Source organism: Equus quagga, chromosome 2, assembly GCF_021613505.1.
Source record: "Equus quagga isolate Etosha38 chromosome 2, UCLA_HA_Equagga_1.0, whole genome shotgun sequence".
NCBI lineage: Eukaryota > Metazoa > Chordata > Mammalia > Perissodactyla > Equidae > Equus > Equus quagga.
Window position 1 is genome coordinate 93,029,498 of NC_060268.1, and position 24,632 is coordinate 93,054,129.

At 42.7% G+C, this 24,632-nt stretch overlaps 1 protein-coding gene across 1 annotated transcript in view; it reads right to left on the reverse strand.

Annotated features, from left to right (window-relative positions):
* Positions 1–24,626, reverse strand: part of CRTC3 (CREB regulated transcription coactivator 3) — a 94,467-nt gene extending 69,841 nt beyond the window's left edge. The window contains exons 1-2 of the mRNA XM_046653052.1: positions 24,527–24,626; positions 15,099–15,197 (exon numbers count right to left, since the gene is read on the reverse strand). Coding sequence (XP_046509008.1) covers positions 15,099–15,197; positions 24,527–24,550 — 123 coding nt within the window. The 5' untranslated portion in view covers positions 24,551–24,626. The remainder of the gene's footprint in view (positions 1–15,098; positions 15,198–24,526) is intronic.
* Between the last annotated feature and the right edge of the window lie 6 nt (positions 24,627–24,632).

Sequence of the window (24,632 nt, forward strand, 5' to 3'; positions counted from 1 at the left end):
ATATAGCATGTTGCATAGTGAGAAGGAAAAAGAATTAAGCAGGAAAGAGGGTGGAGGGGGTTGCAAATTTTAGAGCGGGAAGGCCTCACTGATGTGATCAGAGGTATTTGAATAGAGTTAAGAGAAGTGAGGAAGTAAGCCATTCAGATATCTGGGGAAAGAGCATTCCTGGCAGAGCGATCCCAGGGAGGGTTCAATGAGCAGAGAAAAAGGCCAGTGTGGCTGGAGCGGAGTGAGTGAGGAAGGGTGCCAGACAGACACGTAGCAGGTAAGAGCAGAGAGGTAATCGGGGCCTGGTGGGGCAGCGTATGCACTTTGACTTTACACTGAATGACATGGGAAGCCATTGGAGGATTGCGAAAAGAGAAGATAATCTGGCTCATATTTTAAAAGGATCATTCAGACGGCAGTGTTGAGAATAACTGAAAGGGGATAAGGATAGAAGCCAGGACACCAGTCAGGAGGCTACTGCAAGAACCCAGGGTGGAGCCGATAATGCTTCAGATCAAGGCAGTCAGATTCTGGATATATTTTTAACATAGACCCAAGAATTTGCTGGAGGCTCAGATGTGGGATGTGGGAGACTGGGAGGAGCTGATGATGACTCCAAGCTTTTGGCCTGAGTAACTGGAAGAATGGAGTTGCTCTGTGCTGAGATAAGCATCCAGAACAGAGGCTTCCTGACTGCGGGCACTGCAGAACAATGAGAAATCTAGGGCATTCTGGAATCCACCAGAAAGGCAAAATGGGTGGCTGACATCAGGAAAGTGCATCAGTCACTGTGTTTCAGGGCAGGACTTCAGGCCCTGGGAGGGAGGCTGATAAAAACAAGGCAGAGGGACATGAGGCAGGTTACCAAGGGATTCTGGCACCCAGGAAGCAGACAAGAGTCCAGTTATCAGAGCTAAGGCACAAGGCCAACAATGGTGACTTGAGGCCAAATTACAGAGTGTGAGGCAGCCTCACTCCCTGTGTTTCAGCCCGGACTGTGTCCCAGAGCTGGGCAAGAGGCTAGCTAGTCAAGGGTCAAGGGCCCCAGGAGCCTGGGGAAGAAGGTTACCAGAGAAGCCAGAAACCAGACAAGATCTGACTCGATCTGCACCCACAGCCATATCATCAGGCTGATGTCGGCACACTATAGACTGACTTGAGGACTCTAACATACTGGGCAGGGCCACAATGCCAGAGCACCATGAAAGATCCAGGCACACAGAAATATGAGTCCCTCCAAGAGGGACCCCATTTCATGTGTCTAAGACTTGAGGCCTCACCAGCCTCAAGGCCCACATGATTGAATTTTGTGCTTCAGTAAGCATGCAAACTACTTTATGTCATGAACTTTGGAGTCCTTCTTCAAGAGTCAACACTTGAATGTCAGATCTGCAAAGGCTAAGGATCTCCTGTACTTAAGGTAATTAAATATTCAAATTAATCAGAGTCAAAAATTTTGTTAGGTTAAATATCTTTGCCAAAAAGCAACAAAGCCACACGTATTAATACCTTACAAATATTTCAAGTATTTCAAATACTCTTTGACTGAATTATTCTACCTACGGAAATCTAGGATCAGAAACACAAATGACTCATCTACCAAGGTGTTTATTACTATGTTGTTTATAATAAAGAAAAACTAGAATCAACCAAAATGTCCAACATATAGAGAGTGGTTATAAACTATAAGTCATATATGATGAAATGTTATTTAGCTATTAAAATTAGACTTACAAAGTATTTTAACAACATATGGAAACAATGGTTATATAATGGCTGAAATGAAAAAGAAACAGGATACAAATACGGAGAATACCACTTGTGTAAAAGTTGCACGAAAAATAACTAGAAAAACACATTAAAATGGTAATTTCTAATTGATGAAATATGGATAATTTTTCTGTTCCTTTTTAATTTTTACATATTTTCCAAATTTTATACAATGTACATGTATTATTTTTATAATGAACAACAAAGAATTAAAGACCAAGCTATAAACAACTCTGAATGTAACAGTTTAAAAATGGAAGCTAAAAAAGAAAACACTAGAGTGAATGCTTTTCTACTAGAGTTCTTGCGTACACAACCTATCAAACTTGGTAAGCTCCTTAAAGGGACATTGTCTGAATTATCTTCATAAACCCAATAATATCTTACTCATCACAGGACTCAAAAAATATTTATTAATGAATAAAGTTAGTGCAAGTTACAGTGGCTGTTTAAAGTACTAGAAAAGTGATTTTAACAATAAAAACAAGTATTTTCCTGGTAGCTACATACGTTTGGAGAGGCTAAGAATGGCTGGGTTTTGGGGGCTTGTGGCACTTCGGTCTGAAGGAGCAGGGGTTTGCCACAAGGAACAGTGTGAACAGCACCCCCTGCGGCAGAAAGGGCGGCGCCCCAAGACCAGCGATTCTCTAGCACGTTTGCTGCCTCGACACAAAATGGTCAACTTCCAAATGAGGACACCCGTGCCCTGAGGCGTACCCAGGTGTGCCCAATCCTGGGAGCCCAGGACTGTCTCCTCCAGGCGCTCTCCACTCCTCAAAACGGAAGTGAACAGCAATAATATTAAGGTGGGGACAACCTTGACTTAGCGCTAATTAATTTTTAAAAATAATTCTCAAGCATTGGTAGCTTATTAGCAAGAACAAATTGCTTGTGACACAACTCACAGCGGAGACCAACACTCTACTGTGGGCGACGCCTTGATGGCCGCTGCAGCGCCAACAGCAACACAGCAACAGCACTTACGGCTCCAGGTACTGTGCTCAGCGCCTCACACTAGCATCTGGGTCCTCTTCACCACAACCCTGTGAGGCAGATGCTGTGAAGAGCCCTATCTTACAAATGCAGAGACGGAGGCTTTTAGACTTAAACAGGACACCCAGCCGGCAAGTGGCAGAGCTAGAACTCAACCCTGGCTGATGCCAAGCCCGTGGTGTAGTAGTGGCCGTAGAGGTGGTGGTGGAAGTAATTACAGTGGTGGTAGTAACACTACTGAGAACAAGAGGAAACACCTCTAACGTGCTCACCTCGCACCAGGCACTGCTCTAAGAGTGCTATGTAATTAACTCATTTATTCCTCACAACAAAACTCTGACATTGGCATTACTACTATCCTCATTTTTACAGGTGAAGAAACCGAGGCTAAGAGATGTTAAGCGATTTGTCCAAGGTCACACAGCTGGAAAGCAGCAGAGGCCAGATTTGAATTCAGAGTTGGACCTTGTGGTCTTCCTTCTATGCAGCCTCTGTACCGCCCTAAAGCTTTTATTTTAAAACAAAACGTACATTAGCACTTCAGTCCTCAAGGTATTTCTTTTCAAATAGACACCAGACTTATCCAAAGGATGGACTTCTCAGGAGAAGCTCCCATCTCTTCCAACTTTTCAGGCATAGAGATTTTAAATTCACGGAATACAATTCAGTCTTTCCAAGCACTATTTGGAGCATCCATACTATCCTGAGCCTCCACTGCAGGAACAATTGGGAGCATGTGAAAGGCGGAATGAATGTGGCAGGGTTCCAGTTCTCTTGTGCAAGTTCTCATGGATGCAGATGTTCCTAATTCAGTGAGTGGGGCCAACGCTTCCTTGCCCCTTCTAAAATTTCAAGACCTTTACTCCCCATTACTCAAGATTCGCGAGTTGTCTACTTCTCTCTTTCATTCTATAAATCTACTACTCAACACATATAGTTAGATAAAAACACAGGGAAAAAAGTACTACCCAAATCTGTATTAAGAATGTGACAACCATATTCTTGGTCACAGTTCCTATTTTGGGACAGATGCACATTCCAAAGCTATTAAGTAAGCCCCTAACTTTCTGCGCTTCTATTTCCTTAGGCAGAAGAGAACACGCTGCTGGAAGTCAAAAATCAAAGGCAAACCAGTGAGCAAATCAAACAGAGAGAGAGTAAGAAATCACAGCAGCAAAGTGCCTGCAGTTTGGGAGGTATGGACTCCTAAACGGAATTTAGGGAGAGGGTGAGAAAAATGCCAGTCTCTGAAAAAGAAATTAAGATATAACACAAAATAGATATTCGTAATTAGTGAAAATCTTTCCTGGAAATAATGTACATAAAATAATTTGTAAATGAGGTTTTCTAAATCTCATGAAGAAGCCCAGGGTCACTGTCCTATCTCATCATATCTAATAGTATTTAGATAAAAGGGTATTGTTTCAGGGCTGACAGAAAGCATGCTGTACCCATGAGCAGGGCTGGCTAAGGTTTATGACCTTGGAAACAAAATTCCTTCTCATTTTTAAGTTTTGAGCAGATGACTATGCCACAAAAGCCACAAACTATGACGAGTGAGCGTACATAACCAGAATTCAGTTCTTGGTTGGGAAGGAATCAGTTATCTTTACACGCTAGTTCCCTTAACTCACTCTCCATGCCTCCCACTATCTCAGTTTATCCTACGGGTAATTATTAATATCCCTATTTCACACAGGAAAAAACAGGCTTAGAGAGGGTGAGGAAATGCCACAGATTAAAAGAGTGGTGGAGCCAGGGCTCACACCCAGGTCTGCTGGACACCCAAGCCATACTCCTCATCACACCATAGCCTTGTCCTGGGCAGTACCCAGAGGAAGCAGAGGCTTAGGGCAAGTTCACCTTGCAAGTCACTGCCACAACTCCAAGAGACAGAAGAACTAGATGAGGATGGTCAGGAAATAAGAGGAACTAGGAGCTGAAGGTAGAGATAGACAGAATTTCTGAACACCAAGAGACGGCACAAGAGGCTGTTTTGAGGTCTCCGAGGAGACTCTTTCATCTGTGACTCAGGACATAACCATTTTGGGATAGGCTCCGAAACTCCATGGTCATTCATGACTTAAGGCAGAGCAGCTCTCCTTCAGTGAGGGGCAGTGGCTGGATGCAAGCTGCCCAGACCTCAGGACACAAAACTGATGGTGCTAAACAAGGACTAACTGGGCCACAACTGACCTCTGTGGAGGGGCCAACTTACTCATTTCCATGCTTCCCATGCCTCATACAGAAAGATTATATTTCTGCCATCATAGTAGGAGCTCAAGAAATATTTGCTGAATTTATTTAATTATTTATCTATCAATTAATTAGAAGTGAAAAAGAAGAGTAGTTAACTCCTCCCAGAGAGGAGGGAGGGAGCAAAAGAACACAAGCCCCGCCCCCCCAGGGTCAGTTTGTTGGTGTAGATGCGTGCGTGCGTGCGTGCGTGCGTGCGTGTGTGTGTGTGTGTGGTAATGTAAGGATAAGTCCTTTCGCACAGGCTTTCAGATTACCTGCCTCCTTCTATTCTGTGAAATTCTGCCAGGTAGAGATTTGATTTTACAGGCATCCTCTTTTGAAATGTATGTGCCTCAGAGTAGTTAAGTGGAGGCTAAAATTTTTTATATGAAATTTAATCAGAATACTTTTCTTATAATCCAAATGAGCACTTTAGCCAAGACACAGAAATGTGATTGGCTGATGAAGGGAAGGAGGAAGGGAACATCATCTTCGAGCACTGGGCTTTTAGGGGAAGGGAAGAACTTAATCCAGTGCTGAAACTGGGGACCGGAGTGCAGCATGCGAATGCTAACTGGCTGGAGTTGCACTGTCAATGCCGTAGCACCAGTCACACGTGGCTACTGAGCACTTGAAACGAGGCTTGTGCCACCAAGAAACTGAACTTTTCATTTTATTTAATCTTAACTAATTTAAATTCAAATAGTCACATATGGCTAATGACTATCTATTGGACAGCATAGGTCCTGGGTGTGGAGGGGGAGGCGGGTGAGAAGAGCACAGACAAAAAAGGGGCAGAAAGTGATAGATACAAACTTCCTACTTCAAAATTGCCCCTAAGCACTATTTGGGTTCATAACTGAAGGTTGCTTGGTACTTTACTTTCCAAAGCTCTTCTGCATTTATTCTGCATTCATTAGGTCCTTACAACAACCATATCAAGTAATTGTCATTACCGTCATTTATAGATGAGGGTCAGAGAATTCAGTGATGTGCCTAAATCACAGTGGGAGGGTGGTCTGCAGCCCTTCAGGTTGTTTAACCCCAAAGCTATCCGGATGGCATCAAGGAACCTCAGCTCTTCCTTTCGGAAACAGGAAGTACAAGATGGACAGGTGCCTTGTTCATCTCATCACTCTGCCCTACACAATCTGCGAGAATGTTCAGTGAGAATCCGCCTCTCCTGTTTCACTACAGATGTTTTGCACCTGCTTGGAATTCAGCTCATAGGAGCTGGGAGCGTTCCCTGTGCTGGGTGGAGGGCGGGCACTGCTCAACCCTTCAACCAAACCTGCTTCTGCTGCCCTTCCCCCTTCCCAGGCCCCCACAGCCTACAGTGAGGAAGACAGGAGCCTGGGGGAGCTCTGAGAGGCGAGCTTCAGCTGCAGAAAGGAAGCTTATGCATGGTGCTACCTATAGGCCACTTACGATATCACTTGCAAATTCAAAGCAGCAGCTCTCAAGAACAGGTCTGCAATTACCCATTCAGGAATGGATTTTCCGCATGAGGACAGAAGTGATTTAAAGGCTGATAAAAGGATGCTTGAGGATTAAGGCAGCAACGGCAAAGGCATAGGTGTTTCAGACAACTTCTTTCCTGCCTGTCTAACCCCATACTAAGTTACTGAATCATTTTCCACAATTTTCCTCTATATATATTTTACAGATTCAGAAAACCAGGTACAGAAAGATAAAGGGAATTATTTTTTATATTTAAAACAAACTTATAAATGTAAATCATCCTAGGCCAAGAGCTCTTGATATGCGATCAAGATACACGCAAAATACACACAAAATGAGTGTACTATGTTTGAAATTTTCCCTACTAAAAAGTTTATTTAAAAAAGAAGTGGATGAGAGTATGTGTACATCTGTATATATTTTTCTCAGGAGGGATTCACAGCTTTCATCAGATTTTCAAAGTGAAGGCAATCTTTTAGCTTTTTATTTTCACTCATGTTTTTTAGATTTTTTCATATAGTTCTTATGAATTTTTAAGTAAAACAAATGTTTTATACATATATACTTTTAAGCTATTATAAATGTGATCTTTTTCCCTTTTATGTATTCTAACTTGCCACTGATAATGTACCTTATAGTTTTTGAAAAGGATTTAAAAGTTTTTCAAGTGGTTGGATTTTTTAATTTAAATTTAATTATTTATTACAATTTTATCATTTATGCTCAGATTCAATTTCTCCTTTTTTAATTTACCAAGAATTTATTTGGCCTAGTATATGATCAATTTATAAAGACACACGTATCTTATGAACAAATGGTGAAAACAACCCAAATGTCCAACAATAAGAGAGCAGTTAAATAAACTGTGGTACATCCATGTCATGGAATATCCTAAGTCACTAGAAATGTTTTGAAGATCATTTAAACATATGGGAAAACGTTCATGACACACAAAAAAGATACAAACTATACAGCAGTATGATGTTGATTTTGTTTAAAATATTTATAGTCACAGCAAAACTATTGAAAGAAAAGAGCCAAAATGTGAACAGGGACGTTACCTGTTTTCTATAATAAGTAAGTCCCACTTTTTTTTTGGTGAGGAAGATTGTCGCTGAGCTAACATCTGTGCCAGTCTTCCTCTATTTCGTATGTGGGATGCCACCACAGCATGGCTTGACGAGCAATGTGCAGGTCCACACCCGGGATCCGAACCCGGGAACCCCAGGCCACCAAAGCAGAGCGTGTGAACTTACCCAGTACGCCACTGGGCCAGCCCCCAAGTGTCATTTTCATAATCAAGAGTATCTTATCTTTTTATAGAATAAATTGTTGTATACAGTAATTCTGATTGTTAATGATATCACTCTCTTTTATCTTTATTTTGAATACTGGCTCAGCCACTACAGTGAATTAAAAATCTACAATTGTGCTATTGTCACATTCATCTCAGTTTACTAGGAGGAGTTGTCTTTCGCAATTTGTTGCTATGTTGCTTCATCACATAAAGTCAAATAATGCTATGACAATTAACAAACACATATACCAACCCCAGAGGGTTTTTGTGAAGACTAAATAATCTATGTAAAGAGCTCAATGCATTGTCTGGCACATAGCATGTACTCAATAAATGTTGGCTATTATTAGCAGTATTTTGAGATTAATATTGATACTTATGTTTTCCATTTGTTTGAATTTAACTACCTTTTGCCAATCATTTTTTAAAAGAATTTTATAAAAATTTGAAAGGAAATGCAGCAAAAGAAGGCACCGAAATTGAACTACGAGTCAAAGGCTTGATTTCTAAGTTTTGGTTCTCTTACATACTTGCTATACAAGCTCTAGGCCTCATTATACCCACCCGTATTGGTAGTGGGCCTCAAGAAAATCACTGTTCTGGACCTGGCCCTCCAAGCCTTTACTGTCATACAACAAGGCTTCCTGCCTTTAGCCACCACATTGTTCCCTAAATTAGTTAGAACTATAAACCCTCAGTTATAAACAAGATGATGCAATTTTGTAAAACTGTAATAGTCAGAAACGTAGAAGTGTGATTAGTTTTTAGTGATACAATTTGAAAGGACTAGTTGGATCACATGAAGACCATGAAAGGCTACAACTACACCCAGATAGCCCTACGCAGAGAGAAGCCCTCTCTCCCTCTCTCTGTAGCTGCCTGAGAATCAGGCCACACAGCCAACAGGTGCCCTGGCTGCTATGCAGGCTGGAACATGCTAGAGAACAGTTATCCTTCCCATAACCAGAAAAGACAGCCCTAGCCCTCAGAGAAAAAGATAAAGCCCACTTCCTCCTGTCTGCCTTCAACGTACTATTGCAGGCCCTGGCTGGAGATATGAGGGCTGTAACTCTAGCCACCTCACTGAAGACCTGCCCCTTGCTAAGGATTATCAGAAGGCAGCCTGCAAAGCTTGCTTTGGTTTACTCATCTGATAAGTCTGTGTGCTCTGTGTAAGGGACCAATGGGTTAGAGGAAAAGAATGTGCTTTTAGATCTTCCTTTAGGATAGAAAATTGACCTTTAATCAACAATAAAATAGTATGATGCTTACCAACTAATGCTGTAAAGATCCATTAAAATAACAGATGTGAAAGCATTTTATAAATTCCAAAGTGATCTACAAACACAAAAGGAAGGGGATTGTGTTTAAATAAATAATTATAAGCAACTTAACTTGAATCAAAATCTGTGCTTCTGTACCATGTTCATGGATTAGAAGACTCAGTATTATTAAGATGTCAGTTTTCCCCAATCTGATCTATAGATTCAATGCAATCTCATTTAAAATCCCAGCAGGTTTTTTTGTAGAACTCAACACGTTGATTCTAAGATTTTATGGATAAGCAAAAGAATAAAATAAGCAAAACAACTCTGAAAAAGAACAAAGTTGGAGGACTCCCACTATCTAATTCCAAGCCTTCCTATAAAGGCACAGCAATCAAGACAGTATGGTATCAGCAAAATGATAGACACAGAGACCAATGGAACAGTAGAGTCCAGAAATAGACGCACACATACATGGCCAGCTGATTTTCAACAAGATGCCAAGGTAATTCAATAGCAAAAGGAAAATATTCTCAACAAATGGAGCTGGAACAATTCAACATCCATATGCAGAAAGAGTGGTCCTCCAACCTATATTTTGCATGACATAAAAAATTAACTTGAGGCCAGCCCGGTGGTGCAGCGGTTAAGTTCACACGTTCCACTTCTCGGAGGCCAGGGGGTTCACCGGTTCGGATCCCGGGTACAGACACGGCACCACTTGGCAAAAGCCATGCTGTGGTAGGCATCCCACGTATAAAGTAGAGGAAGATGGGCATGGATGTTAGCTCAGGGTCAGTCTTCCTCAGCAACAAGAGGAGGACTGGCAATAGTTAGTTCAGGGCTAATCTTCCTCAAAAAAAAGAAAAAAACTATAAAACTTCTATAAGAACACATAGGAAAAAAATCTTTGCTTGACCCCAAGTTAAGCAAAGAATTCTTAGATAAGACACAAAAAGGCACAAATCATAAAAGAACAAAACTGCTAAACTAGATTGCATCAAAATTAAAACTTCTATACTTCAAGACTTTGTTAAAAAAATGAAAAGAGAAGCCATGGACTGGGAGAAAATATTTGCAAAATACATATCTGATATAGAAATGGTATCCAAAATATATAAAGAACTCTCACAACTCAATAGTAAGAAAATGAATTCACTTTAAAAACCGGGCAAAAGATCTGAAGAGAGGCTTCACCAAAGAAGATATAAAAATGGTAAATAAGCATACAAAAAGGTGCACAACATCATTAGTCATTGGGAAAATGCAAATTAAAACCACAATGAGGGGCCAGCCAGTGATGTAGTGGTTAAGTTTGCGCATTCCACTTCAGCGGCCCAGGGTTCATGGGTTTGGATCCCAGGCACAGACCTACACACCACTCATCAAATCATGCTGTGGTGGAGTCCCACATACAAAATAGAGGAAGACTGGCATAGATGTTAGCTCAGGGACAACCTTCCTCAAGCAAAGAGAGGAAGACTGGTGACAGATGCTAGCCCACAGCTAATCTTCCTCACCAAACAACCACCACCACAAAAAACACAGTAAGATACCACCACACAGGCACTAGAATGACCAAAATTTTTTAAACTGAAATACCACTACCTCACACCCATTAGGATCACTACAATCAGGAAAAAAATAAAATAAAATAAACAGAAAATAACAAGTGTTGGCCATGATGTGGAGAAATTAGAACCCTTGTATGCTGTTGGCGGGAAGGTAAAATGGTGTAGCTACTCTGGAAAACAGTCTGGGGGGTTTCTCAAAAAATTAGAAATAGAATTATCATATGATCCAGCAGTCTCACTTATGGGTATATACATAAAACAACTGACAGCAGGATCTCCAAGAGATAATTACACACCCATATTCATAGCAGCATTATTCACAATACCCAAGAGGTGGAAGCAACCCAAATGTCCACTGATGGATGAATGGATAAACAAAATGTGGCATATACATACAATGGAGTATTATTCAGCCTTAAAAAGGAAGGAAATCCTGTCACATGCTTCAATATGATTGAGCCTTGAGGACATTATGCTAAGTGAAATAAGCCAGTCACAAAGACAAGTACTGTATGATTCCACTATATGAGGTAACAAGAGCAGTCAAATTCATAGAGACAGAAAGGTAGAATGGTGGTTGCCAGGGGCTGGGGGAAGAGGGAATGGAGACCTATTTAATGAGTACAGAGTTTCAGGAGGTTTTTTGTTTTTTGTTTTTCTGAGGAAGATTCGCCATGAGTTAACATCTGTGCCAATCTTCCTCTATTTTGTATGTGGGTCACCACCACAGCATGGCTGCCAACAAACACTGCAGGTCTGTGCCTGGGAACCAAACCTGGGCCGCTGAAGTGGAGTGCACCAAACTTAACCACTAGGCCATGGGGCCAGCCCTGAGTTTCAGTTTTATAAGATGAAAAAGTTCAGGAGATCGGTTGTACAACAATGTGAATATACTTAACACTACTAAATCATACACTTAAAAATGGTTAATATGGTAAACTTTAAGTTGCATTTTTTACTACAATTTAAAAAAAACAACGGAAATACCAAGGCTGGAGAGAGTGCAGTCACTGGAACTCTCATACACCGCTGGTGGGAATGTGCAATAGTATAACCATTTTGTAAAACAGTTTGGCAGTTTCTCATAAAGTTAAATACACACTTACCATGTTTCTCAGCAGTTCCACTGCCAGGTGTTCACACAAGAACTGTATGTGAATGTCTATAGTATCCTTCTTTACCCACAACTGCCAAAAGGTAGAAACAATCCAAATGCCCACCAACTGATGAACGGATAAACAAACTATAGCACCTCCATACAATGGAATACTACTCAGCAATAAAAAGGAATGGACTATGGATAAATACAATGAAGTGGGTTGAATTATGTTCCCCAAAAAGATACGTTCAAGTCCTAACCCCGAGTACCTGTGAATGTGACCTTATTTGAGAAGAGAATTTTTGCAGATGTAATCAAGTTAAGATGAGGTCATACCAGATGAGAGTGGGCCCTAAATCCAATGACTGATGGCTTTATAAGAGACGGGAGAGGGAGATTTGAACACAGAGACAAAGAGGGAAGAAGGTCATATGCAATGGAGGCAGAGAGTGGGGTGATGGAGCTACAAACCAGGGGACACCAAGGACTGGTGGCAACTAACACAAGCCAGGAGGAGCAAGGAAGGCTTCTTCCCTAGAGCCTTCAAAGAGCATGGCCCTACTGACAGCCTGATTTCAGACCTTCAGCCTCAGAACTGTGAGAGACGAAATGGCTGCTGTTTTAAGCCACCCAGTTTATGTTCTCTGTTATAGCAGCCCCAGGAAACTAACACACACAACAACATGGATGAGTCTCACGTGCACTATGCTACGTGGAAGAACTCGGCAGACTACGTATTTTTGATACCATTTACAGGACACACTGGAAAAGGCAAAACTACAGCTCAGTGGTTCCAGAGGCTGGGGGCAGGGGGGTGAGAGATCACACGGGGACATAAGGGAACTTTCTGGGGATGATGGAACTGTCCTATTTCTTGATTGTGGTGGTGATTATACAACATAGAACTGTATACCTAAACAAGGGCAATTGTACCATATGTAAATTATACTTCAGAATGTTTACTTAAAAAAGAAAACCTAGGGGCTGGCCCGGTGGCACAGCGGTTAAGTTCACACGTTCCACTTATCAGCAGCCCGGGGTTTGCCGGTTCAGATCCCGGGTGCAGACATGGCACCGCTTGGCAAAAGCCATGCTGTGGTAGGCGTCCCACGTATGAAGTAGAGGAAGATATGCATGGATGTTACCTCAGGGCCAGGGTTCCTCAGCAAAAAGAGGAGGATTGGCAGTAGTTAGCTCAAGGCTAATGTTCCTCAAAAAAAAAAAAAAAGAAAAGAAAATCTATGCTTCTGGGATTCCCTTTTTTCCTCAGTTTGTCAAGAAGAATCCTGGGAAGAGGGCTCCCATTGGCCTAACTATCCCCTAAAGGGATAATGTGAGGATCAAAATAATAACAATAATAGTTATATATTATAATGCATTGACTAAAATAAGAAACCACAAAATCATATATACAGAAATAAATAAATGTATAAATTGAAAGTTTGATGAGAATCAGGATAAAATATCTCCTCACAAAATATTTATTAATACAAAGAGGAAGTGTAACTTAACAGTGGAGAAGCCTAACAGACATCACCTTAATTGATAAAAGTAACAGGCCAAATGAAAATCACCCACTTAGTGGGATACAATAACCACATCACTTCTGGGTTATTCTTGCCAAAGATGCATAGTCACGAAGAAATATCAGATAAACCCCAAATGAGGGTTATTCTACAAAATAACTGGCCTATAATCTTCAAAAGTCACAAGGTCACAAAAGTCAAAAATTATTTTTTTTAATGTCAAAAATAAAAGACTGAAAAACTGCTCCAGACCGAAGGGAACTAAAGACAATAACTAAATACATGTCATTCTGAACTGGATCCTTTTGCTATAGGGGACAGTAATGGACACTAGGTGAAACTTGAACGGCATCTGAGGATCAGACGGGAATAATGTATCACTGTTAATTTCCTGCTTTTGATGGTGCTATTTTAGTTATGTAGGACAATATCCTTGATTACAGGAAATACACAGTGAAATATTTTGGGGTGATATGGCATCAGGTCAGCAACTTATTCTCAAAGGGAAAAAACGTTACTTGTATGGTACTTCCAACTTTTCTGTAAGTTTGTGATTGTTTCAAAGTGAAAAAAGTATTCAAAGAATGAATCCCAGGAAGGCCAAGGCTGTCACTTCATCCTACTCCCCAGTGAAACAGGAGAGGGACCTGAGAGTAAATTCTGTATTCCTCTAAATCTGACAATAAAGTCACATTTATATAAAGACCACAAAACCAGGATCTCAAACACAACAAACTCTGACAATGCTCTATTTTCTTAAGCATGAAATCCAGCATAAAGCAGAGATCTACTTTATTTGGATACTGAATGATCCAAAAGGCCAACATATAAGACAGTTTGATCTACAGAAGCAGATCTCTAACATCAGCAGTACTATAGTGAGATTCCAATGTCATTATATTAAAGACAAGATTCCAGGGAAGTAGGATAGAAACATGTTTACATTGTACTTTTTCTAATCACCATTATAGTTAAGGGTTCCTATTAACACTCTCAAATGGAAGTCTCCAATTTAAATAATACTTTTGTACTATGGGACATAATCAAACAAGCGAACCCAGTTTTTACAACAAACAAAGATGACAGTACTTTTAAAATGGAGAGGCATCCAAAAGAATAAAGCTACGCTTCATCTTAAAGTTCATATCTCACCTTTAACACCAAATCTTAAATTGTGTAATTAGAATGACATGCTCCTGATTTTTCAGAGACTAGCATATCTAAGTAAGTCTAATTCTGTTCTTAACAAAAATATCACATACCATTGTCAAAACAATTCCACACTGTTTTGCACAAGGCTCTTTACTGACCTGAATGGTTAAAGCACCTGAGACACTGCACTAATCTAATGCAATACAGACCACTTATCTTTGCCTTAGATCTGCACTGTCCAACATGGCAGAAATGGCCACATGAAGGGAGAGAAATGTGGCTAGTCTGAATTGAGATGTACTTTAAGTCTAAAATACACATCAGATTTCAAAGACTTCATACAAAAAAAAGAATGTGAAATATCTCATTAACGTTTTTTATACTGATTATATATTGAAATGATAATATTTTAGACGCTTTGGGTTAATTATTTAAATAATATTAAAGTAAAGTATACGTTTCTTTTTCTTTACTGTAGCTACTAGAAAAGTTTAAATTACATAGGTGGCTCACATTGTATTTCTACTGGATGGTGCTGCATTAGACTATTTGTGAAATAACACAATCTTACGCTGCAGAAGCCAGGAAAGAGAATAATGATGGACTTCCCAGGAGAACATTGAATTGTATCAAGGTCCAGTTTATCCTTCAAGATCTAATCTTTTAAAATATAATCTTTGCCTATCTTTTTACACTCCAGTCAGTTTAAAGAAAGCAAATATCTGGAGGTACCTGAAACTCTGGCGCACTGCTCCGCAGCTGGCTCACATTTGGTAAGGATCCTCCATGGTACTGTGTAAGGCGCAGTTGCTGAAGCTTCTGAAATTGAACCTGGAAACAAAGCGATTTCAAGACTGTTGAGAAACGACAGCAAAGATCTGAAAGAAGCATCAAAGTATGGTGCTTTGTAGAGAAACGGTTCCAGAATGAAAGTCTTGGTTTCAATTTCTTCTCTACTTAAAACCTCCAGGTTTCAAGTGCCTTCTGGCTTGATTAGTCTATTTTTGGAAAGAATTTATCCAGGTTCCAAATGCCCCATGCACCATGACAGCTAGGGACTCTTGCAAGGTCTTTGAGGGTGTATGTGTAGGCATGCAGGCACAATCTTTAACAACCCAATAAAAGAATTTCTCAAAGGAAAACTAAGCCTCTATCTATGACTCTAACACATTAACCGTTTTTCCTTCCCCATCATGCTTTTTTTCAGTCTCCATTTACATTTATGTGTAATAACTGCACAGTTGTGACCATAAAACATAGGTACAATCTCACATGCTTACATCATAAGTCTTTTCTATGATATTACATAATCATTTTCAATGGCTACATAACATTTCCTCTTCTGAATTATTCCCTTAGAACATATTCCAAAGAATAATTCCTAGGTTTGGGTATGGGCCTTTTGATGGCTCTCAACACATACTGCCAAAATGTTTTCCCAAAGGGTATACCAATATATACATGAGAAAACAGTCTCACCAAAAAACTCACTAACACTCGATATTATCATTAATTGGGGGTAAAGAAGAAGGCCAATTCAACAGGTATAAAATGGTATCCCACTGTTTTAAGATGCCTTACTTCTGCAAGTTCTTCCTTCATTTTCCAAAAGGCAGTAAACTGGTTACAGTTCTTGTAAACCCCAAAGTGGTCATTTGGTCTTTAAGAGTTCTGTTTCTTAAATAATAAATTTCTTCTGTGGTTATATAACCCTTGGCACTTATAATTCAAGTAGGGAAGAAAGGGTAGACAGGAACCCTGAGGCAGATTTTTACCCTTTCATTACTCTCTGTCTTTGTCTAATGATAATAATAATAATTACCAGATCTGAGCCCCTAAGACGAGCCAGATGCTGCCCTCAGACGCACTGCCCACTTCATCCCTAACCCTCTCCACAACCACCACGGGAGACTACATTATCCTGCTTTTGCAGACCTGGAGCCCCAGACCTAGGAAGTTCAGAGACTTGCACAAGGTCACACAGCAAGAAGAGGCCAAGCTAAGGCTGTCTAACTCAAAACCCACATTCTTATTTCTGACATATTCTTTTCCTTTCTTCTATTTCTCCCTCGATGGTCACACTATTTAAAAGTTCAGAGAAAAGTGAAGTTTGATTGACCAAAAGCATTGCTGTGCCTATGAAGCTCTCTGATTTTGTTTTTATATTTATTATGATAACTTTCAAATACATATAAAATGAAGATGAGTATAATGAAACCCCATCTATCTTCCAGCTTCAATAATTATCAACTTATGTCCACTCTTTTTTTTTTAATTTTTATTTTTTATTTATTTATTTTTTTTTTAAAGATTTTATTTTTTCCTTTTTCTCCCCAAAGCCCCCCCGGTACATAGTTGTGCATTCTTCGTTGTGGGTTCTTCTAGTTGTGGCATGTGGGACACTGCCTCAGCGTGGTCTGATGAGCAGTGCCATGTCCGCGTCCAGGATTCGAACTAACGAAACACTGGGCCGCCTGAAGCGGAGCGCGCGAACTTAACCACTCAGCCACGGGGCCAGCCCCAACTTATGTCCACTCTTGATCCATCTTTACCCCCTCTGCTATCACAGCACCCCACTAAAAGAAATCCCAGGCATTCCGTATTTCAATATGCATCTCCAAAAAATAAGGACTTACATCTGTCTGGAAGTTTTAAAAGTATACAAAACCCTTTGGCAGCCTTAACTTCCTTATACCCACAGTATCTGATTTCTCAAACATATTGCCCTGGGAGATGGCTATAATCTATTAATCAAAACCCAGATCTGAGAGCCAAATACGAGAAGGAGGACATGGTGAGCTTTTTCCATCTATCAGCTGAGTTATAAGAATAAAGTCTCAGCTTTTGATCTTAACATTCTCAAAGCACTTACCAGAAGCATTTGACTCTATCCTTGAAATTCTCTAGGCAAAATTCTCAGCCCCCTTGATCTAAAGCCTTTGATCCCTTCTTCCATCAATCCATCCATTTACTCACTTACATAAAAATTTTTTTTTTCTTCACTTTTTTTTGAGGAAGATTAGCCCTGAGCTAACTACTGCCAGTCCTCCTCTTTTTGCTGAGGAAGACTGGCCCTGAGCTAACATCGTGCCCATCTTCCTCTACTTTTTATATGTGGGATGCCTACCACAGCATGGCATGCAAAGCAGTGCCATATCCGCACCCGGGATCTGAACCGGCGAACCCCGGGCCACCGAAAAGTGGAACGTGAGAACTTAACCGCTGCGCCACCGGGCCGGCCCCCATAAAAACTTGTAACTGTGTGTCAGGTACCGTGCCAGGCTCTGGCTTACTCAGAGGAAAACATGCCAAAGTTCCTGCTTTCAGAGTCCTCACAAAGGCTTCAACTCTTACCCAAAAGCCGTGACACTTCAACCAAGCTAAATTCTAAATCTAGCTAGAGACCTGCTTTCAGCTGAGCTGAAGGCTCTCTCGCAGTCTCCTATATCTGCTCTCCCTCCCACAGCTCCTATTTCTGGAGCTTTCCAAGACCAGTGCACTACAGTAAAAAGAGCACTGGAGCTGGAACTGGAAGACCTGACTCTGTAACCTGGAACTCCCCTGAGGTTGGGCAAACTATTCTGCCCTCTATTTCACAAAGACAACGTAAGGGTTATAAGAGAGGATAGACATGACGGTGTAAAACGTAAAGCTCTGGACAACTTCCCAAAATACTATCTTTATTGTTGATATTCTCAACTATCTTTTTTGTTTTTAAGGATTGGCGCCTGGGCTAACAACTGTTGCCAATCTTTTGGTTTTTTTTCTGCTTTATTTCCCAAACCCCGCACCCGCCCCCCCGCCCCCGGTACATAGTTGTATATCTTAGTTGCAGGTCCTTCTAGTTGTGGGATGTGGGACGCCGCCTCAACGTGGCCTGACGAGCGGTGCCATGTCCGCACCCAGGATCCGAACCCTGGGCTGCCGCAGCGGAGCACACGAATTTAACCACTCGGCCATGGAGCCGGCCCCTCAACTATCTTCTAAACCCTTGAATAATTTTGATATTTTCCTCTTTTAAAATTCAGAATCATTGAGCTAGAAAGAACTGTAGGGACTGTCTTCCACACCATCATGCTCACTGGTGATGAAAATGAGAACCAAAGAATGACTAGCCTAAGGCAGAGAGCACCAACTGGCAGGAAACCGGCCACGTTTAGCCTTGAGAGTTCTGTATGACCCACATGATACCTACTCAATGCTTGAAATTTTAACTTTAAAATTGGCAGACTGCATAAATATCTGAATTTCCAACTTCTCTTGATTGAGAGATCAGACAACACTAAACCCACATTCTTGCATGGCAACAATGCCCAGCGCTGAGAAGGGACCGCCCCCTTAGACGTGGCTTGGGTTCCCCCGTTGTCGAGTCCTCATTGTACCCTATTATTCCTCCACTACGACCCAAGATCAGCAACCATTTATCATCTCATTCCTGGCCCCTTCACTCCTTTTCCTCAACTGCCTCACCCTGTAACTTGAGTTAACAACTGTTAGCCTATAGTCACACATTTTAGTGGAATTTCCTTCAATGTCTTTATGAAATGAGATCTAAGCCTCACTAATTCCTTTTTGAAAAGGTCTCTAATAGTGAACACAATCCCAAACAAAACCCCAGCAGGCCTTTTTATAGAAACTGACAAGATAATTCTAAAATTTACGGATGTGCCAATAACCTACAGTAGCCAAAGCAATTTTTAAAAAGAGCAAAATTGGAAGACTTAAGTTACTTCATTTCAAGACTAATTATAAAGCTACAGAAATCCAGGCTATTACCCAAAAGAGAGATGTATAGATCAACAGAACAGAAGAGAGAATCCACAAATAGACCCACACATATATGGCCAACTGATTTTTGAGAAAAGCATCATAGCAATTCAATGGGGAAAGAAAAGTGTTTTCAATAACTGCCACTGGTACAATTTGATATCCTTATGGAAAAAAAAGCAGCTGAGTATACAGACATTCAGTGTGACAGTCAGATTCAAATCGCAGCTCAGCCACTTACCAGCCATGCAACCTTACCTCTCAAGCAAAATGAAGAACATTCTAGAAACACACTCCATAGGGTCATTATGAGAACTACGTGAGATAATGAATATAAAGAGATCAGCACAGAGCCTGGCAAAGATAACACTCAACATTTAGCCCAAACCTAATCTTTCTAGTCTCCTTTCTCCACCCCTCTCAGAGGCCTCGCTACTCCATAACGTATCTAATTTATTTTAATCTAAAAATAATGGTTTTTTAAATATTCAAGCCAAATTAACACTCCAAGTCGATGTGCTGAGTTTATCTGGCGGTTTCTCAACACTACAAGTTGTCCTTCTAAGCCGACCTTCTTGAACAAGTTCCCAACCTTGTCTCCATTTTCTCCCATCCATTCCTCAGTGCCCTACAACCTCCCTTCCACCCAGCACTCTGCGGACACAGCAACTCTCCCCAAGGTTAGCAACGACCTCCACGTGACTGGACCAAAGCACACGTCCTTATCACGCCAGACCCAGTCAGCAGCACCGGGCTCAGCTGGCTGACACTCCTTCCTCTTAAAAAGGATCCTCCTGGCTTTTCTCCTACCTCTGGGTGCTCTTCAGTCTTTTTTTCTGGTTCCTCCTCCTTGCCCTCCCCTATAAATGGTGGAGCTTCTTGGGCTTCTCCTAGGCGCTCTTCACACCTCACTCTACAGCAGGGGTCATAAACTCAAATGCCTACAGGTGCCAGTACGGAAGATAACTAAGTGAAGAGGGCTGGAATGACTGTGAGGAACACCACAGGGAGTGGTAGGGACTGTGGCAAACTGAAAAACATATACATGCCCTATCTAATGGGGGCAGCCACTACTCAGCTCCAGGCAACTGCTGCCATGCAGAAATGTAGGGTGAATGTTGTTAGATAATCTCGTTTTTCAAAAGAAGCCAAAGTCCAGATTTTAATATAAAATCTCAACATTCATTGTTGGCCCTAGTTTTTTTAAAAAAACACATTTGCCTTCCCCCTACCACCCCAAAATACATCAGAGGGCCAAATTAGAATTTAGGCCACCAACTTGCAAGATCTGTTCTAGAAATTCTTCCTAGGCAGCTGAATCTACTCCCACAGCTACACACCAAAGATTCCGACGTTTATATCACTAGCCTGAACTTCCCTCCTGAGCTCCAGGACCACACACAAACTGCTTGCTGGACCATCTCTACTTAAACTTTGCCTCTCAGCACCTCGAACTCAGCATCTCTTGACATTGAGGAGTCTGCTCCCGACTTACTCTTGCCAGTGCTCCCTCTCTTAAAGGAGGACATCCTGAAATGGCTCAAGTCTGAAAGCTGAGGATCATGCTCGAGTCCTCCCTCTCCCTCACTTCCCTCAACCGTTCACCAAGTCTGGTCCTTTCTACCTCCTAAGTATCAGTCTGTTCCCGTCTCTGCCTCCCTGTTGCTATCAGCCCAGTCAATGCCATCATCACATCTCCCAGACTAGTGTTTCAACCTCCAAACGGTTTCTCTGCTGCCTCCTCCTCTTTCCACCCACCATTCTGGAGCTAGAGGCATCGTTTAAAACGCAAAGTTCCCCTGGTTCAACAGCTGCAATGACTTCCCACTGTCCTCAGGATCACATCCCAAACCTCGTCTCTACAATCTGACCTCTGTGAATGCCTCAACTCAAATCGCCCTCCTCATCCCCTCGTAGAAACTTTGCCCCCTGTGCTGGAACATTCTTCCTCCCTCAACACATAAGCATATACCCCCAAATGCCTTCCCTACTCCCAGGAATCCTCCGGGCCACTAGATGAGGTGAGGACTCCCTACCACACACTCTCAGAGCTCCATCTGCTTCTGCCTTTGTAACAGTCAACAAAATGTGTCCTTACTTGTCAACTGGATGTCTTTCCCATAAAATCCTAAAATCCATGAGGAGACTGTGTTTGGCCTACTCACCACTATATCCCCAGTGTCCATCCTAACTCCTGACACACACTAGGGACTCAGTAAGTACCTGCTGAACAAATTAATAAGCTCTTTGAAGCGAGACACCACATCTTCAGCTCCCCCACGCACACCCCCTAACTACAGTGGGCACTCTAGTACCGACAGATTAACAAAGGAACAAAAGGACGGCCTCCTTCTGCGCGTACCTGCCTCTCCTTCCATCCTCGCCTTACCAGCCCACGTACCACCTCCGAACTGAGCCTCCTAGGATTCTCTTCTCAGAATTTTCCCACTGCTTCCTGAGAAGGCTGAACCCCTAAAGCTAGAGTAAAACATTCTCCATAATCTAGTCCATCCCACCTACTAGGCAAACAGGATTTAACTCCAACTCTGAAGGATTAGCTGTGATTATGCAGAGAAGGACCTGAAGCCCAACACATGCTCAGAGAGGTAAAAGTACTGAGACTGATTAGCAATGTCTGCCCCATGAGTAAGCATGTCTGCCATAAACCGGGAATGGAAAATCAGTATATCTGCCATGCGGTTACCAATAAAGAACTAGATGGATTCTTCTGCACCTGGGATCTTCAGACCCTTGGAGGTTCACACATACGCTTGGGGATCTAAGAGTTCTCTATGAGAAGTGTTAAGTTTTGTGACTTTATTAGGAAAATAACCCTTAAAATTTTTAAATATTATTGGGGCCGGCCTGGTGGGGCAGCGCTTAAGTTTGCACGTTCCACTTTGGTGGCCCAGGGTTCGCCAGTTTGGATCCCGGGTGCGGACATGGCACTGTTTGGCAAGCCATGCTGTGGTAGGCATCCCACATATAAAGTAGAGGAAGATGGCATGGATGTTAGCTCAGGGCCAGTCTTCCTCAGCAAAAAGAGGAGGACTGGCAGCAGCTGGCTGAGGGCTAATCTTCCCCCCCCAAAAAAATTTTTTTAAATATTACTGGCAAATTCAGTGTTATCATTTGCCTTCGTGTTTATGAATACAGTGGAGCCCAGTAGTATTACTGTACTAGCAATGGGTAGAGCAGAAAAGAATACAGGCAGAATTAACATGTAAATGATGTCCTGTACCAGGTGAAGGGCAAAGTGACACCATGATTTTGTGGTAATCAGAACAGAGAAGAGGAGTGGCCTGAGTTATCACATGGGGCACAGCTCATCAGGCCTGCTAAACTCAAGAGAATCTGAGCTATAGTGGTTAGCCGCATATTCACAGTGAGAGCTTCAATTCAGTTCAGCACAACAGCATTTCTCACATTAAATTAATGTTACTCTGAATTTATTGAATTTATTTTTACCTTTGGTTGAATTTATTTTGTACATGTGTTTTAGTTTGCAGTTGTATCACAGCTTTAAGCAAAGGATGTTATATGTGAGTTTATGTCTGAACACAATTGAGTAACATAATCAAATTCATTTAAAGTGAACACTGAGGATCTGTGAAAAAATTTTGCCTTTAAAAGAATCTGTACATTACTCATGGCTTCATCCGTCAGGGATGTTTTAAAGGGAATTCATGAATTGGGTGAGAGATTGGATCCACTCTAGGTATACAGACATATAGAGTGTTCGTATTTGTACATATACAATTTATGTATCTAAACAACACAGGCCCCAGCATTAATCCTCAGTTTTCACACATTCTCCTCAATGTGCTCTGAGCTTGTAATGTTCATCCCTGAATCGAACCAAGATCACAAACGTAAATGCCTGTGGATATCAGGCAGGTAATAAATGAGCGAAGCTAGTAAGGCGTGAGAAAAAAATTTTTTTTTTTTTGGCAAGGAAGACTGGCCCTGAGCTAACATCTGTTGCCAATCTTCCTCTTTTTTTTTTTTTCTCCCCAAAGCCCCAGCACATAGTTGTATATTCTAGTTGTAAGTCCTTCTAGGTCCTCTATGTGGGACCCCACAGCACGGCTGAATGAGCAGTGTGTAGGTCTGTGCCCGGGGTGCAAACCCATGAACCCAGGCTACCAAAGCACAGCTCTGGAACTACCACCACTACACCACCGGGCCAGCCCCCAGAAAAAAGTTTCTTGAAATCCTCAGTCTTCTTTATCCACATATTTTTTTCTCAGCATGACAGAAGTGTAAGTGTAAGAAATATTTCACTTTCCCCTTAACTTCACTAAAAGAAAACACCATCGAAAATATGACAAATGGCAAGTGACACCTAGCCCCAGTGTGGGGGATCATGACAGGGTGTGGTGACAAGTGTGGCCAACTAGAGAATTCACGCTCCATTGGCGGGGCAACCACCACCCAGCTCCAGCTCCATTCCCATATGACTGTCATATGGGAATTCAGGATATATATAGAGAAAGAGAGAGAAACAAAAGAAAAAAGAAAGAAATTTTGATTTTTAAATGAAAATCTCACAATTAAAAAATTCTGGCAACAGAGTCAAGCAGTTTTCCCAAACACAGCGCTAGCCAAAAAAAAAAAAAAAAAAAAAAAAAGATGCCTGCAGCTCGCTGAGCCAGGGACCGCCAGTTTGCAACTCTGTTCTCAGCTCTTCTTCAAGCTGCGCCCCCGGCCCCAGCATCTGCAGATCCTCCCCCATCATCCCGATGGTCCTTCAAGGTCAGCCTTCAGGATGCTCAAGGCCGGCCCCGCTCAGGCCGACCCTCCTCCGGGTCCCGCGCGCACGCTCGCGCCGGCTCTCCATCCTCCACCGCTTCGCTCAGCAGCCAGCCGACCTCGCCGGTGTTTGTCCCGGCTCGCGCCTTACTCATACCCCCGCGCCCGCCTCGGTCTCCTGCAGCGCCGTGCACCTTGCCGGGTCTCAGGAAACACCGGGAACCGGACTCGAGGAAGCGCCTCCCAGGAGCGCGAGGAGCAAAGCCTCACGCTCGCCGCGGGATCACACGCCGGTACCCGGCCCCGAAGCGGCTTTGCGGGCGACGGCGGCCCGCGGCCCTGCACGCCGAGGGGGTGGAGGTTCCGAGCAACGCGGGGCCGCGCCGCCCGCCTCCGGGCCCTTCGCGATTTCCTCTCGGGGCTGCCGGCGCCTCCCCCGCGGCCGCTCCGCCCGCCCCGGCCCCCGCACCGCGGCCCGCGCCGCAGTCCCCCCTGCGCGGCGTCCGCCAACAGCCTGGGGCGCCGGAAGGCGGGGAAGCCCCGAGGCCGCGGCCGCCCGCCCGCCCCGCTCCCGCGCGCCCTCTCCCCGCCGGCCGGTCCCGCCCGCGCCCCTGGCCGCCCGCGCCGGCGCAGGCCCTCACCCGCGACAGGGTGAGGTCGGTCATGAGCTGCTCGAAGGCCCGCGTCTCCTCGGCCTGCCGCTGCGTGTGCAGCGCGATCTTCTCACTGAACTTCCGCGGGTTGGCG